The sequence below is a fragment of the Tachypleus tridentatus genome, chromosome 13, assembly GCF_004210375.1.
Source record: "Tachypleus tridentatus isolate NWPU-2018 chromosome 13, ASM421037v1, whole genome shotgun sequence".
NCBI lineage: Eukaryota > Metazoa > Arthropoda > Merostomata > Xiphosura > Limulidae > Tachypleus > Tachypleus tridentatus.
This window is the reverse complement of record NC_134837.1, coordinates 100,758,968-100,774,604: the sequence shown is the minus strand read 5'-3', so window position 1 is coordinate 100,774,604 and position 15,637 is coordinate 100,758,968. Positions and strand designations below refer to the sequence as shown.

Genomic DNA, 15,637 nt, shown 5'->3' with positions numbered 1-15,637 from the left:
TGACCTTTAGTACCTGTTTCTGGCAAGGGCAACTAGCATGTACTGATAGTAGTAAACTATACAACATGTAATCCAGAAGTCATAGCATTTGCAAAGACAGAGGGATAGAGTAGTAGTAGAAGCTCTCTTGGAGGTATTTTGCAAAGTAGGCTTTCTGAGAAAAATTCCAAGTGACAGGGAAATCCAGTTTACTTCAGAACTGATGCAAAAAGTGTGCAGACTCATCAGAACTGAACAGCTCTTTGTCATCCCCATACAATTCTAGATGTAATGGGCCTTGTGAGTGAATCAATGGAGTTTTAAAGAGGAGGTTAAAGAAAATGTGTCAAAAGAGACCATAAAACTGGGACAGGTTATTTATAGGTAGTATGATTTGCTTATTGAGAAGCCCTGCAAGCAAATATAGGATTTACATTCTTCACATTACTGTATGTAAGAACAGTATAAGGTCCGATGCATGCATTAAAAGAGTATTTGTTGAACTTCAGAAACCAACTGGAGGAAACAACTTAGCAACTTCCTCAACAGAGCGTGTATGCAGCTCAAGGCAGCCAGGTGTTTTTTTTAGGCCAAGAATAGATGTTTCAAGGCCAGACAGAAGGTCTTAGTTCTGATGCCCACAGACCACAATAAACTTGCCCTGCAGTGGAAAAGACCTTTTGAAGTACAAAAGTACTCAACAGAATGAACTACAGGATGAATGTGAATACCTAGATCTACTATGCCAATCTTTTGAAAAAGTGTTTTGGGAGAGAAGAAGATGCTAATGGGTGAAGCTATTGAAACAAAGGTGGATGTTACAGGTGTGGCCATTATGGATGCAGGACCAGAAAGCAGTGATTTTGTTTAGGAAGATGAAGACGTACTAGATCTAAGACTACTAGATGGAGATGAGACATATAAAAATGTCAATATCAGTAAGAAATTGACTGGCAAGCAAAAACGCTATGAGACATACTCTGCCAGTACACAGATATCTTCACCTATAGACCAGGACAAACCTTCTGCAACACAGGATTGAGACCACAACTAGGAATTCAGTCAAATTGAAACTCTATCAAATGCCCTACATAATGAGGGACTTCATAAATGCGGAATTTCAGGCAATGTTGAAAGCTGGAATCATTGATTCATCAAATTCAGTGTACTGTTCGCCAGCCGTAATTACGAAGAAGAGAAATGGTTCAAACCACTTCTGCATAGACTTTCAACAACTGAATCTCGTGATATAGTTTGACTCCAAACCTCTGGCCAGTCCAGAGGCTATCATGGTAAAACTGGATGGGGCCAGGTTCTTTTCAAAGATGAACCTCAGTGAAGGTTATTGGCAGATGATGAAATCTAAAGAGAAGACAGCATTTTTGACACTAGATGGATGTTACCCAATTTAAGTAGATGCCATTTGGGTTGGTCAGTTGAGCAGCAACATTTATCCTCATGAAAAGGTGTATGTTGTGCAACACCACCAGCATCAAGCACGATATGGATGACCTACATACACACTGCAAGATGGGAAGACTAACCTAAAGAAACTTTGAAAGCTGTTCTGGCTTTAAATTAAAGAACATGTTGGGAAGTTTGCTGATTCTAAAAATGCCAATCTTCAACAAACCATTCATTGTTCAGTCTGATGTTTTAGACATTGTGGCAGTACTCTTACAAGAACATGAACATAGACTGTTTACATTAATATACATGAGTAAACAGATGTTAAGTAGTGAGAAGAACTATTCCATGGTTGAATGAGAATTTCTGTCTAGCATATTTGCCATTTGGAAGTTCCAGAACTTTCTACACGGGAAGAAATTTATCAGCCAGACAGACCATCATCCACTTGCTTACATTTAGACGTTCAAAATCAACAGTGCAAGGAATATGAGGTGAATATCATACATTCAGAACTACAGATTCCACACTGAAGCCTTCAAAGGAACTACAGTTTTTTTATATAGTGAAAAATTTTGTAAATATTAATTTTGAAGATGTGATTATGTCAGATATAAGACTATTTAGTGCAGGTAGTATTATTAATTAAGTTATTTTGCGTTTGTAATTCACTGATTTTGAGGTTATCAAACATTGTGTGAAATCCATTTATATTGAAGCTATGGAGATTTCTAGATGGTCTAAGTGATAGATGTATAAATAATGTTAACAAGACAAACAGGAAGAAAGAGCAGAAAAGTAACACAAAAGAGAAAATTGGACATAGAAAATTTAAACATAAAGTTAACTACCACTGGAGTGAAAGGCCTAATGGTTGATATGTCAGAGTGAGATTAGCAATTTTGAAAGAGCTAAGAAGAATAAGTTATTTTGTCAAAGGGTATTCTAAAGTAATTGAACCCACCTAATACAACTGCAGTAACTCATGCAACAGCTCAAGTGAATCATGTGTGGATGGATACTATTGTAAAATATATATATATATGTAATAGAAAAATAGTTCAGCTTCTCAACTGAATTGGCCTAAGTTGACTTTTGACAACAAGAAGAGAATGGTATAGTGTTTAAGATATAACTGTGATTTCCATAGTGTAAAGAATATTTGCCTATTTGTTTCAAATATATCTATGTTATTTTAAAAACATGTGGAGTGCCTACTGCTCATTTATTGTCAACATTTATCACTAACAAGTTGCAGAAGCTTATAGGAGAAGAATCCTTATGTCCACACACTCACATATATATGTATATGTTTATCTTACTATATATGCATATAGTACTATTAAAAACTAAGTTTACTGTCACTGTTGAATGTACTCTTTCTGATTATCTCACAAAATGAGATATTCCTGTTTTTTAATTAAATATATTTTGTATTTATTGCCATATGTATATCAGCCTTTTAACAAAAACCAAAAGTTAATCAAATGGAAGTATTAGAAGCTTCTCAAGTTAGCTTAACAAAACTTCATTAAAATAAAAAAATTCACAAGTCAAAGAGAAAATCATGTTTAACTATGCACATGTAAATATGTCAGTTTTTCATATTACAATCTGTTGGAAAAGGCTAATGACTTTGCATGTCATTCACTGCTGCCATGAGGATTACTACTCAATGAGTACAAAGTACTGCAATAAAACCATGAAAGAAAACAGATGTAGAAAGATTAGAAGTTGAAACTGTAAAGATAAATAATTTGGAAATTTGTTATTAACACTATAGAAGAAAACAATGGTATCACTCATTTCATATTTGAAAAATTTCATAATCTGTTCATTAATGATTTCTCTGCAGACTCAAAAGTCAAGAATGCTATTAAGCTAGAGAAATAAGAGAGAAAATAAAATGTTACTACAAAGAACTATTCAGCTAGAACATATTCAAGGTTTTGCAACTGAAACTTGAAAAAATTATGAAATGAAAAGAAATATTTTTATTCTTTGCATAAAAATCATCTTCCACTCAGTAAAGGTGTTGGAAATTTACATACAATTCTTCAGTAAAAGTACTTTATTAAATGACACGATTTTCTTCATATAACAGTTTTTGATAGTTTGTAAAAACTTAACAAATTCTGCATAAATACACATAGTAAATTAATAGTTATAGTGTACATAGCTTAAAAGACACTGTCTCAGTTCAGTGGACCAACACTGCTCTTATAGGGTTAAAGAAAATACTTGTAAACAGTGTTAAAAGGAAGAAGTTTTTCTTTTGGGATATTAAATAAATCTTGATTTTGAAAGGAAATGTCAGACAAGGAAAAAGTGTGCTATTAATTTGTCAAATTCATTATATCTTTATCTATGTATTTGCTGTTATAAACAAAAATACTAACTTTTTAAGATATAGTAGTTGAACTGCATACTAATTCCATCATGTATTTATACATGAGTATTGAATGGAATGCCCTTCTATATATTTTAGATTAAACTGTAGAGAAAAAAAATGGATCTCATTAAAACCCTGAATTTTCATTTCTTAAAAAAAGTGTAGCATACACTAATAGTATTTTAAGTTGTATCAATAAAATGTTGAACACAAGTCTAAAGATGTTATAATTTCATTATACAAGTCACTGGTGAAGCCACATTTGGAATATTGTGTTTAATCTTGGTCTTCTTAATTTTTAAAGGGCATTGAATATGGGAATATGGTGTCTAAGATGGAGGAGTTGTTATATGAGGGCAATTAAGATCTCTGAAATTATTTTATCTTCAAAAAAATAAAGAGTTAGAGGGGATTTGACTGAGGTATTTAAGACTGTAAAGGGAGTTTGTAGTGTTAATGCATATCCTTTTATATACTTAACAATGACAATAGTAGGCACTAAAGGACATGAGAATAAAGTTTGGCAAGGTAAGAGTCATCTTCAGCTAAAGCATAGTTTTATTTTTCTAACAGGATTGCCTTTGGTTGTTTTGAAGGTATTAAATTTAGGTGAGTTTAAGATAAAGCTTGATAACTACATAAATGATAAGGGCTGGCTTAATATTTTTATTTATTTGTTTAAAAATTGATTTGATAGTTTAGATTAAAGAATATAACAGCTAAGAAAGCACAGATGGCCCTTATTGTCCTAAAACATTATGTTATGTTACCTAAAAAGAGAGATGTAATATTTCACATTATTACTGGCTCTGATTTTTATTATGTATTTATGTGAACCAAAAAATTTTAGTTCATAGTGTGTGATTATTTGACACCTGTAAAGAATTGTAAATAAGTTGTATGTTTTTACATACCTGATTTTCGACTGCATTATTTTATTTTTACCTATAACCAACAAATTTACTCGCAAATAAAAATAACAATTTATTTAAAAAATACAAATAATTAAATTACACAAATTCACTTATTTTATATTGCACAGTTCAAAAGAATGTCTTTCTTAAGTTTCACTCAAAATAATGATAATCTCAACTAGTCTTATTTTCTGACTCAGGTTATACTTTGTGGGATTTTGTAGTTAGATTACTTAATTTTAAGTGCTAAGCAGTAGCTAAATGCTAAATATAAGCTAAATTTATTACACATTAAATCATGTGTGTTATACTTTGTGGGAATTTGCAGTTGTCGTGTTTATTGTTAAATCTAAACAGTAGTTACATGCTAAATATAAGCTAACTCTCTATTTATATGTGGCCCAGCATGGCAAGGTGGTTAGGAGTAATTGATTCACACTCTGAATGTTGCTATTTCAAATCCCTGTCCCATCAAACATGTTCACCTTTTCAGCTGTGTAGGCATTATAAGTGACAATTAATCCCACTATTTGTTGGTAAAAGAGCAACCCGAAACTTGACTGTGGATGATGATGACTGGTTGCCATCCTCCTGTGTTTAACTGCTAAATTATAGATGGCTAGTACAGATAGCTCTTGTATAGCTTCAAGTGAAAATTTAAAACAAACAAATTATTTTTATGAGTTTTTGGTTTAATAAATTTCTGAATCATTTTGTCATAAGCATGTAAATAACTGGGAATGTCCACAGAAATTCTATGTCATTCTCTCCTAAGCTGGTGTTGTTATTCCTTTTAGTCAGAACACTGAATGAATCAAATCTTTGTCCTCATAACACTTATTACAGAACAATTTAATATGCATTTCAAAACTTGTAACTAAACACAACATGACATGTCCAGAAATATTATTAAACAACCAAGCTTGTAATATTGTCACAGAGTACATAGATTTAAATGATGCTTTTAACTGTTTAACTTGTACCATATTTTTTGTTTATGAATATAAACACTTATATAAGAATTTTTGGTCAAAATATGTGTGTGTGAGTGAGTGAGTAAATATAAAAAAAAGACGGTGTATAATACTGATATTTTCAACTGGTTTAAGAAATATTGGACCTTTTTTTATTTAATAGGCCCAGCATGGCCAGGTGGTGAATGCACTTGACTCGTAATCTGAGGGTTGTTGGTTCAAATCCATGTCATGCCAAACATGCTCGTTTTGCCAGCTGTGGGGGCATTATTATGTAACGTCAATCCCACTATTCATTGGTAAAAGAGTAGCCCAAGAGCTGGTGGTAATGACTAGCTGCCTTCCCTCTAATTTTAAACTGCTAAATTAGGGATAGCCAGTACAGATAGTCCTCATGCAGCTTTGCATGAAACTCAAAGACAAAAAAAAAACTTTTATTTAATAAATAATTGGAAAACAAGCAGCATAAAGATACATAAAAAATTGCTTTATAAAGAATATTTTTTCTGTCAGAAGTATTAATCATAAATAATGATATTTGTAAACAAAAGTAATTACTCAAAAAATTACCTCTCATGTAATCTAGAAAGCATTTTTTCAATTTAAATGTTCTATTCTTAAGGATTTTCTTTTTTAAACATAGTTATAAGTATGATTAACATATGGTGTGGTGTTGTTTTGTAAGATTAGCTTAATCAATTTTTTTTTAATTGAGATAAAAATCTGTGAAACTCGTTCCACAATATAAATAATTAACATTTTACTATATGTTACATGTAATTTAAGGACACTGTGCATGAAAATTGCTTGTGAAAGTTGTTTCTCTCTTTCAGGTGAACTCAGGCACATCACTAGGTTGAAACCATGGGGGCTTGTACATGTTTTGACCGAAAAGTATGAGTGGGATCCCTCCGAAGCTCAAGCATTTACAGATTTCTTGGCACCAATGTTAACCTTTGATCCAAACCTCCGAGCCAGGGCCAGTGATTCTTTGAACCACCCATGGTTGAACTCGTGATTACCAGTCCATGTAGTGTTTTTTTAATCTTCTAATCTGAAGAGCTTTTGTTTACTTCTGTGGATACTCCCTGCATTTAGCCAGCCAATCAGTGTTTAAACCTCTGGAATTTTTGTCTTAGACTGAACACAGTGTTTCATAGCTGTGTCTTATGGCTCATTTATGCTGGATCCCAAAAATAATGTGTTTAAAAACTTCTTCCTGGTTAGTGAAGTGCTTGAACTCTTTAAACAGCAAGTAAATATTTGTGTGTTATCCAATGCACTGAATGACAGTGATCTTTTTTTCTCCTTATTATCTGATAATGTTGTGTCTCTTGACATTCAATATTAACATAACAAAAAATATAACATTTAGCACCATTAGGTTAAAAATATCCCTGAAACATCTGATGTTTTATATATATATATATATATATATGTGTGTGTATGTATATCTGTTTAAGTATATTTGTTATATTCTGTGTTTACTAAATATTTAGCCAGCTAAACTGTGAGAATAGTATCTCAAGAAAGAAAAATTTGGGGTTTTAAATTAAGATATGTTTCTGGTACCTTTGAAAATTGTTCCCTTTTTAATAAAATATTTCTTGAAAATTTTACCAGTTCTGTTTGAGTCCTTCTGAGTCCAGATGTTAAGTACTTATTTTCCATATAATATAAATTAATGTAAAAAATAAACTGCACTTTACCAATAAAAAATAGATATTTACTAGTTTTTTTTCTGGTTTGGTCTTATTTTGTAAAAATCTTTTATTGTGATTTAATTGAAACAAGAAGCATAATAAGTGGGAATATAAGCCAAACTCAGAAGGAAGGTTGGTTTAGCAAAATTGCTAATAACAGTAAGAAATGAAATATGATTTTAATTTGGGAACAAAAATATGATTATTTACAAGTAAGTAACTGGAAGAGATAGGAAAATGATATATTAACTGAAAAGTAATTTTAAATCATGGTAATTTACAAGCATTTTCAAAAGGTGAACCTTTCTTCTTCAGTGGCAAATTGGGAATCTAATTTAGAATAAATTTGTGACAATTTATGATGTACAGAAAAAGTAGATGTATAATAATCTTTTTAAGAAGCTCAATAAACCTTGTATTTAGGTAAAATTGTATTTTGATGGAAATTATTTTTGAAATGTTTCTGCAGTCTTGCAGCACTTGTAGATACAGTGGAGCGCCGTTAAACTGCGGTATTTGGGGGGTCGACTTGCTTAACCGCGGCTTAAGTGGTCCGCGGCTTAAACTTTTGTGACTGAAAAGCCGAAGTCGCCAACAGCTCCGCTGAGGAGACTCATCCGGGCCATTGCGTGATCATTATATCGATTATCGAATTAAAAATAATACTTTAATTATTTATCACTTTTTTCACGGATTTACCGCGGATTAACTTTAATGTATGAAGAGGTGTGATTCGGTAACAATGGCGGCCTCCATAAAGCTGACATAGAGAGCGGATAAGGTAGATTAACGGTCGATTTCTATTGTAATATATTTTATTTATTTCCCAAATTAAAGCAAATCCTTTTTAAATATCTCCTTGAAGTTATAAAGCCAGGATTAAATTCGTAATCCGCGATTTTACACGTTCTTAAATTAGCGGTGAGCCGCGGTAATCCTCGCTCACAAGACTTGCTACAGCGGCTTAAGCGATTTCGCGGTTTACTGGTCCGCGGTTTAATGGCGCTCCACTGTATTATATTTAACATGCCAAGTTTGAAAAGATGCTAAAGTAAAATTTTACTTTTCTCTCATATTCAGTTTTTAGTTTCCATTCTGCCTATAAATTAAGCTATTATCGCTAAAAGGTGGGTAGAAATATAAATTGTTTTCACTTATGGAATTCTTAATTTTATGTAATACTTGTAAACCAAAAGCATTTATAATTTTTACTGTAAATTGTTTCTTAATTGCCTTCCAAAGACAATTCCATGCACAAAACATATTTGTAAAGAAATTACAAATGAAATGATAATCGCAAGAAGATTTCAAACTAGGCATATGGTTAAAAATAAATATGCCCTAAGGTAAATAAAGACCTTGTGACCCCCATGTATTGTTAGTATACGTGACGTATACATTCGAAAAAAACAAAGATCATGTTCAATATAATACAGTAATAACTAGCCCTCTGTAAGACATTGCTATTGTGAAGTTGCAACAAAAACCTGAAATTTATAAAGTGTCTTCTGGAATTAATCAATCGTATAAACTCAAGATAAACAGTTGCGACTAAAACTGGTAATGCTATTCTTTATTCTGAGATGGATCGATAATTATCAAATGTATTATGATACAAACAGACAATATTTGAGTATTTAATATCTACTCCACCAGAACATTACTAGTTTTACACCAAATTAAAACAAAATTAGATGGATAACTTCCAAATCTTTAGTATACTCTAGCAAAAAACATACAGATACGTAATTGTAGACAGGGGCTTTAATGCTTTATTATTGTTATGATAAGCTCTTCTTTTACCTGAAAAACCTGCAGCGATTACAACATTAATCCCAAACAATTGAAACGAACTGGAATGCTGTGATAAACTATTTTAGGTCTTTTGTAGGGCTGAAATATCTATGGGGCATTTCGTGATGTTAATATTTTTACCTTGAAGCTATGTATAATATTTTACTTGTCCTTCCTTAGATCTTCATTCAAGGTATCATAAGTATTTTTTGTTTAATACTATTAACACAATAATTATTATATTCATGAAGTTTGTTTTTGTTCATGTTCATAGTAAGTTATACAAATTCACCAGACTTTAGTGTTAAAGACAACTGCATACAGTTTTCATGACTTCAGAAACTCCAATTTTGCATTTTTTTTTCAGAGACCTTAGAATATATAAGCCCCTGGTGGATTAGCGGCAAGCCTAGGACTTGCAATGATAAACTGTGCGGTTCGATTCCCCGCATTAAACAGAGCGTGGATAGTCCATTATATAGCTTTGCGCTAAAATAGCGTAGAAAAATGCATTAAGCTGACAACTGTCAAACCACCTTTCATATATGATTTAGGCAGAATATTTGTATTGAACAAAGGTGAATGTGATTCAACTGCTTAATTAAGAACGAGTCGTGTAAAGGAAATCTTGAATGAGCACTATGAACTGTCAGTGCTTCAAAGACATTTTCATCATAAGTAAATGCTAAAAGCTAGAATTGGTTGGACTTTTTATTATATGGATTATGAATGAAATACAATTATTCATATCTATTGTCTTTGAAATGACTTGCTGAAAAAGGCAATAATAATAATAGAGTAGCAGTGATTTAAGGTATCTGGATACCAGTGATCTTTGAATACTTAGAATTTCTTAAGTTTATGATTATTGTAAATGGATTTTTTAAATGCTTTAATAATTAAATATTATTATTAAACTGCAAATTGTTTTGTATGCAAATAGAGTATACTAATAAAAAAGGGGGACAACTTCCACAATGAAAATCTGTACGACAGAAGCTGCGATTTTAATCAACTTTGTAATATATTTATATTTTAAAACGTAGCAGATTATTTTCCTTTAAGACATATTGTATTATAAAAAGCACTATATTTGCGAAATACAATTTTTAAGTGATATTATAGCAATACGTTCAGAAAGGAAACGAAAATTATTCATGTAGATATTCTGGCCCGGCATGGCCAAGCGTGTTAAGGCGTGAGACTCGAAATCTGCAGATCGCGGGTTCGCATCCCCGTCGCGCCAAACATGCTCACCCTTTCAGGCGTGGGGGCGTTATAACGCTGAAAGGAAAAGCATGGTTGGTGTGGCGGGAATTCAAAACCGTGACCCTCGGATTATCCAGAGGTCACTTTTAAAAATGGTGGAAAAGAGAAAAAATGCATATTTAATAATAAATGTTGAACAATAATTGGACACATCAAGAATATGTTTTTTTAGGAAAAAACCACATTAACCTATTTGCTGTGTATACCGCGAGAAATCGAAATCCGGATATTAGCTTTGTAAGCCTCCTAAACTTACCGGAGGATTAAAAAATAAGTATACAGTTTTGTATAGCACATTTCCTTTAATCGTTTTTAGTATTGATGGGAATATACCAGTTATAGACGAAATAGCCACCACACCGTGTGTTGTGTCTTAATAATCTTGTATGAACCTGCTGTGAGGTTTGATTGAACATTACGTAACAAACTGCGAAAGATTAACTTAAATATGTTGTTAACATAAGAACTGGTGACTGATTTCTTTCAAAAAGCTTTTATGTGATATCTGTCTTAAGGTAGTGAAGAAAAAACATCATCTTACATTTTATCTATTCACAACGTACATCATAAAACTGTATGAACTTCCTGGCGTAGTCTAAGTGTATGTATATATTTATTTTGAAATGATATCATGACTGCGAAATATGAGATAAAATCATGACGTCACAAGAACTACAGAATGAAGACAAGCAATACTAATGCTCTTTAACTGTTCTTTCCAAGTGGTGATGTATTCGAACTTACATTCAAACCCGTATGCTTAAATTTCAAGTCCTTAACTTTGTACATTTTGTCTTTTTATTTCTCGGTTTGTGAAGTAAACTGAAATATTACCTTTCTTTGCTGAGTATGGCGTTAAGTTGTGAAAAGTAGCAGTAAAAGAACACCTCTTGAACCAGAATGTTTATGTGATAAATGAAGAGTTACAACAAAAATCACTCAATACGTGTTGGATGTTTATGAGATTCACTTTTAATACTGTGATATGAAATTAACTCCACAACTTGAATTCTACTACCGCAAAACAATAAACGAAAGCATCTGAGTGGAAACTAACATTAATCACACTTGTAGGTATGGAAATAACAAATTTTACTTGTATGTAAATATACTTCTGCATATCTGATTTGCTCTGATATTAGGCGAAAGGTCAGATGGATAAGACAGATGTAATGTAGCTGACATATTATAACATCTTTCCTCTCGCTCATATATTTTTATGTGTGTGTTTTTAACGAAGTTTCACTAACTATCTAGACTATCTGGCGTGTCCATCGTGGGAAACTGAACCCAGGATTTTAGCGTTGTAAATCCGTAGACTTATCACGCCCTCCCCTCCGGAACCGTATGTTCTTAAAATTACATACAGGTAAAGATTCGACAACATCTAAGTTTTTGCTATCTTCTTTAATTAATTTCTAACTCAATCTATTAAATTTGAAAAGTTAATTTAATCATTTTAACCGCCTTTAACCATAAGAAACGTTTTTACAAAAATGATAAGTTTTAACACTGTGGTTTAAAGGTGAGTTAAATGCACTTGGTTTGCGCAATACGTTAAAAGGAATGTTCATGAAAGTGGGTGGAAGGAGTTAAAAGGGCGCCCAAACAGGAGTCATAAATTCATAAAGAAGTAATGTGGGCTTTGTCCAAGACACTCACGAATAAACCGAAAGCTAAGTAGGGAGGTTGAGGTCTAGGTGTGCCTGATCTTCCCAGGTCACTTGACCAAACAACGATCAATTCATAAACCATCTAAAGTTTGGTTATCCCCAAAAAAAGATATTATCCAATGCGTCAAAGATCCTAAATATTTGTAATAAACGTCATGTTTTTGAGTTTTTCAGTAATCGGACTTCTAAAAAAGTCGTACACATATAAATAAAGAGAGCTGAAAATAGGAAATGGCTATTCACGGTTAACCCTTGAGTGGTTTTGCGTGGATATTCTAAAACAAACAACAAGAGTTATATATAATACATATAACTTATATCTCGAAAAGGCAACGACAGAAAATGAACAATGTATGGTATCTTGTTAATGAAAATTAAAGTATGGTAATTCATGTATCGCTGAAGATTTACTAAATGAAATTTGAAAGAAATACCTCACAAAATCACTTACTCTCTTATAATCTAATTGTTTCTCGGAACTTTTGGTTTCTTATGTTCTTTATAATACCAATAGGAACAATTTATTTCGTAAGAATTTTGGTTGTGTGTGTTAAAATTATACTATAAGTTGCAGACGAAGTAACGAATTGATGTGTGTAGTTATTTGTTACTCGAATAAATTTAGTTAACAAAGTTACGTCTTAAGTTAAAGATAAATTGACATTCTTAGGTTGTTGTTAAGCACCGAGATACACAAAGGGCTATTTGTGCTCTGCCCACCACGAGTAGTAAAACCCGGATCCTAGCAGTATAAGTCCACAAACATGCTACTGTGTCACTGGCGAATATAACCTGCTCGAATAACATGAGAAGCCTAGTAAATATGACCAATCATTTATGAGTTAAACCACCCTTGCGTGATACATGGTAATTTATTAATACATAATTAGGATACATTGTTTGCTTGTTTTTTGAATTTCGCAAATATATTTAGTTATATTTACCTTTAATAATAAAGTAATGGAGGCTTGTTTTGAACTTAGGCCTACATCGTTCTTTATATCCTATATGCTAAAATGGACGACACTGCTATGTCTACGCCTGTCCTTTTAATATTATTTTTTTGTTGTTGACTTTGGTTTGTTTGGAATTTCGCGCAAGCTACTCGAGGCCTGTTTGCGCTAGCCGTCCGTAATTTAGTAGTGTAAGACTCGAGGGAAGGCAGCTAGTCATCACCACCAACTTTCAAATCTTAGGCTACTCTTTTACCAATGAATAGTGGGATTGACTGTACCATTATAACGCTGAAAGGAAGAGCATGTTTGGTCTGAAGGGGATTCAAACCCGCGACCCTCGGATTACGAGTCGAGTGACTTAACCACCTGACCATGTCGGGCCTATTGTTACGCACAGAGCTTCGCAAACTGGCTATCTGTAATATTCTCACCACCGAAACCAGGAGTTTAGCGTTATAAGTCTTCAGACATGTATCGCTGAGCTACTAGAGGGAGGGAGGTTGACATTAACAATTGAAAACAGTTAAATGTTTAAAAATCTTGGATGAAAACACCATTTTTTATAGTTTCAAAAGTGTTTGACTATTTCAAAATATCATATTAGAAATTAAAATTTAACAATTAGTTTCCAAAAATTTATTTATCAGTTCTTTTAACATCATCTCCTCTCTCCTTCTTTGAAGCAGCCAATCAGCGTGAGGTGGCAACTTTACTACTAATAGAATAACCACACAATGTCTTACAAATTTGACGGTAAATGAAGAAAAAAATGAAATAAGTAAGACATATGGTGTGGCAACTTTATATGTAATACTCAACTCAGAGGTGAAAATTATATAGAAAGAGCAGTTAATTAAAAATTAACTTTGAATGATCATTTCACACACTTTTAAACATAACTAACTGGCTAATAATATTGGAAACGCAAATGTTATAAGCCTCTCACGAAAGTGGCAACTTCGTTATTTTTTCCCAAACAGAAATTAGTGTTTGTTTGTTTTGGAATTTCGCACAAAGCTACTCGGGGGCTATCTGTGCTAGCCGTCCCTAATTTAGCAGTGTAAGACTAGAGGGAAGGCAGCTAGTCATCACCACCCACCGCCAACTCTTGGGCTACTCTTTTACCAACGAATAGTGGGACTGACCGTCACATTATAACACCCCCCCCGACTGAAAGGGCGAGCATGTTTGGCGCAAGGGGGATTCGAATCCGCCACCTTCAGATTACGAGTCGAGTGCCTTAACACGCTTGGCCATGCCAGGCCGAGAAATTAGTGAAATTTCAACTATAACTAGAAACTAAAAATGATGTTTCGAACGGAAACCAGAAACATGGTATATTCAAAAGTATGTATCAATAAGCTTAAGCTTATTTAGTTTGAGAAATTGAAGATCCATTATGACACTATTGAAGAAAAAAGATGTTGAGATATTTTGTATGTACTTTTGAGGTCTTTTAAGGTAAAACCGATTTCTCAACGAGTATCAGACAAGTAAATTCGAAAATAATAGCAGATTCAACCAAGAAATAAGAGGAGTATTTTATGCTTGGTGACCGATATTCAATAAGTGTGAAGTAATGAATCTGGAGAAAGATATACAAATGTGCGAACTCTTTGTTATGACAAGCAAATAGTAAACCAAGTGTGTGGATCTGGGAAATTGGGATCATAGTTGGCTCTACTGGAGTGTGTTTAGCTCCATATATTTCTTTTTCTCGGAACGGATTTCTGTTGAACTAAACACAGCGATTTTCATTTCACGATCTTCTAGTAGAACTGTTGTAGAAAGCGTGACTAAATTAACAGGTAAACTCGTTTTCTTTGTTCTCTCACAGCATTTCGGCTACCACATATAGTCAACGTCAACTACGCCGGAAAATAATATTACGATGTAAGTTATTTAAACGTGGGTGCTGTATGTTATTATAATATCCTCTCAGGCAGAATAGGCATTACCTGCTATAAATAACAGAGAGACAAAGCAACTAGGAGATGGCAACTACTTCCAGAACCAGGTGTTTATGCTACAACTGCATATACATAAAATAAACTAAAATTTTCAAAAATGTTGATATCTCTAAAACAAGTAGAAAACACATGACACACCTGAATATCAAACTTTTAGGCCAATATAACAATAATGTCAGTAGAGTAATCGTGATCAATTGGACATCTCTAGGAACACTTTGTGAAACGTTTAGATTCTATATTCTTTTTCTTTCTTTTCTTCTTAACCTTTTTAAATGGTTGCATATTTAACAGATTGTCAACTTAAAAGTCATGATTTATACTCATTGATGGAGTTTCTGAATACGAATACTGTATAATCGTTACAAAATGTATTGTTTTCAAATGAACAAAATGGAATATTATTAAAAGATTTACATTTGAGAGGCTTGTCTAAATACAAATAATTAAAACAATAAAGCGACCAACGTTTTTAAATACACAGTTTAAAAACTTTATTATGAGATTGTCAACAGGCTGAAGATAGAGTACACGTTTTGACGTTCAATCATGCTATCATCAGTAGTGTAAAATCAAAATCAATGCAAACCATATATATACAGCATA

At 32.8% G+C, this 15,637-nt stretch overlaps 1 protein-coding gene across 7 annotated transcripts in view; it reads left to right on the top strand.

The window, feature by feature from the left end:
- LOC143240652 (SRSF protein kinase 1-like) overlaps positions 1-7,798 on the top strand; it is a 72,231-nt gene extending 64,433 nt beyond the window's left edge. For all 7 annotated transcript variants that reach the window (XM_076483424.1, XM_076483426.1, XM_076483422.1 and 4 more), the window contains one exon: positions 6,500-7,798. In XM_076483424.1, the coding sequence (XP_076339539.1) occupies positions 6,500-6,684 (185 nt within the window). In that variant the 3' untranslated portion in view covers positions 6,685-7,798. The remainder of the gene's footprint in view (positions 1-6,499) is intronic.
- Positions 7,799-15,637: the final 7,839 nt, after the last annotated feature.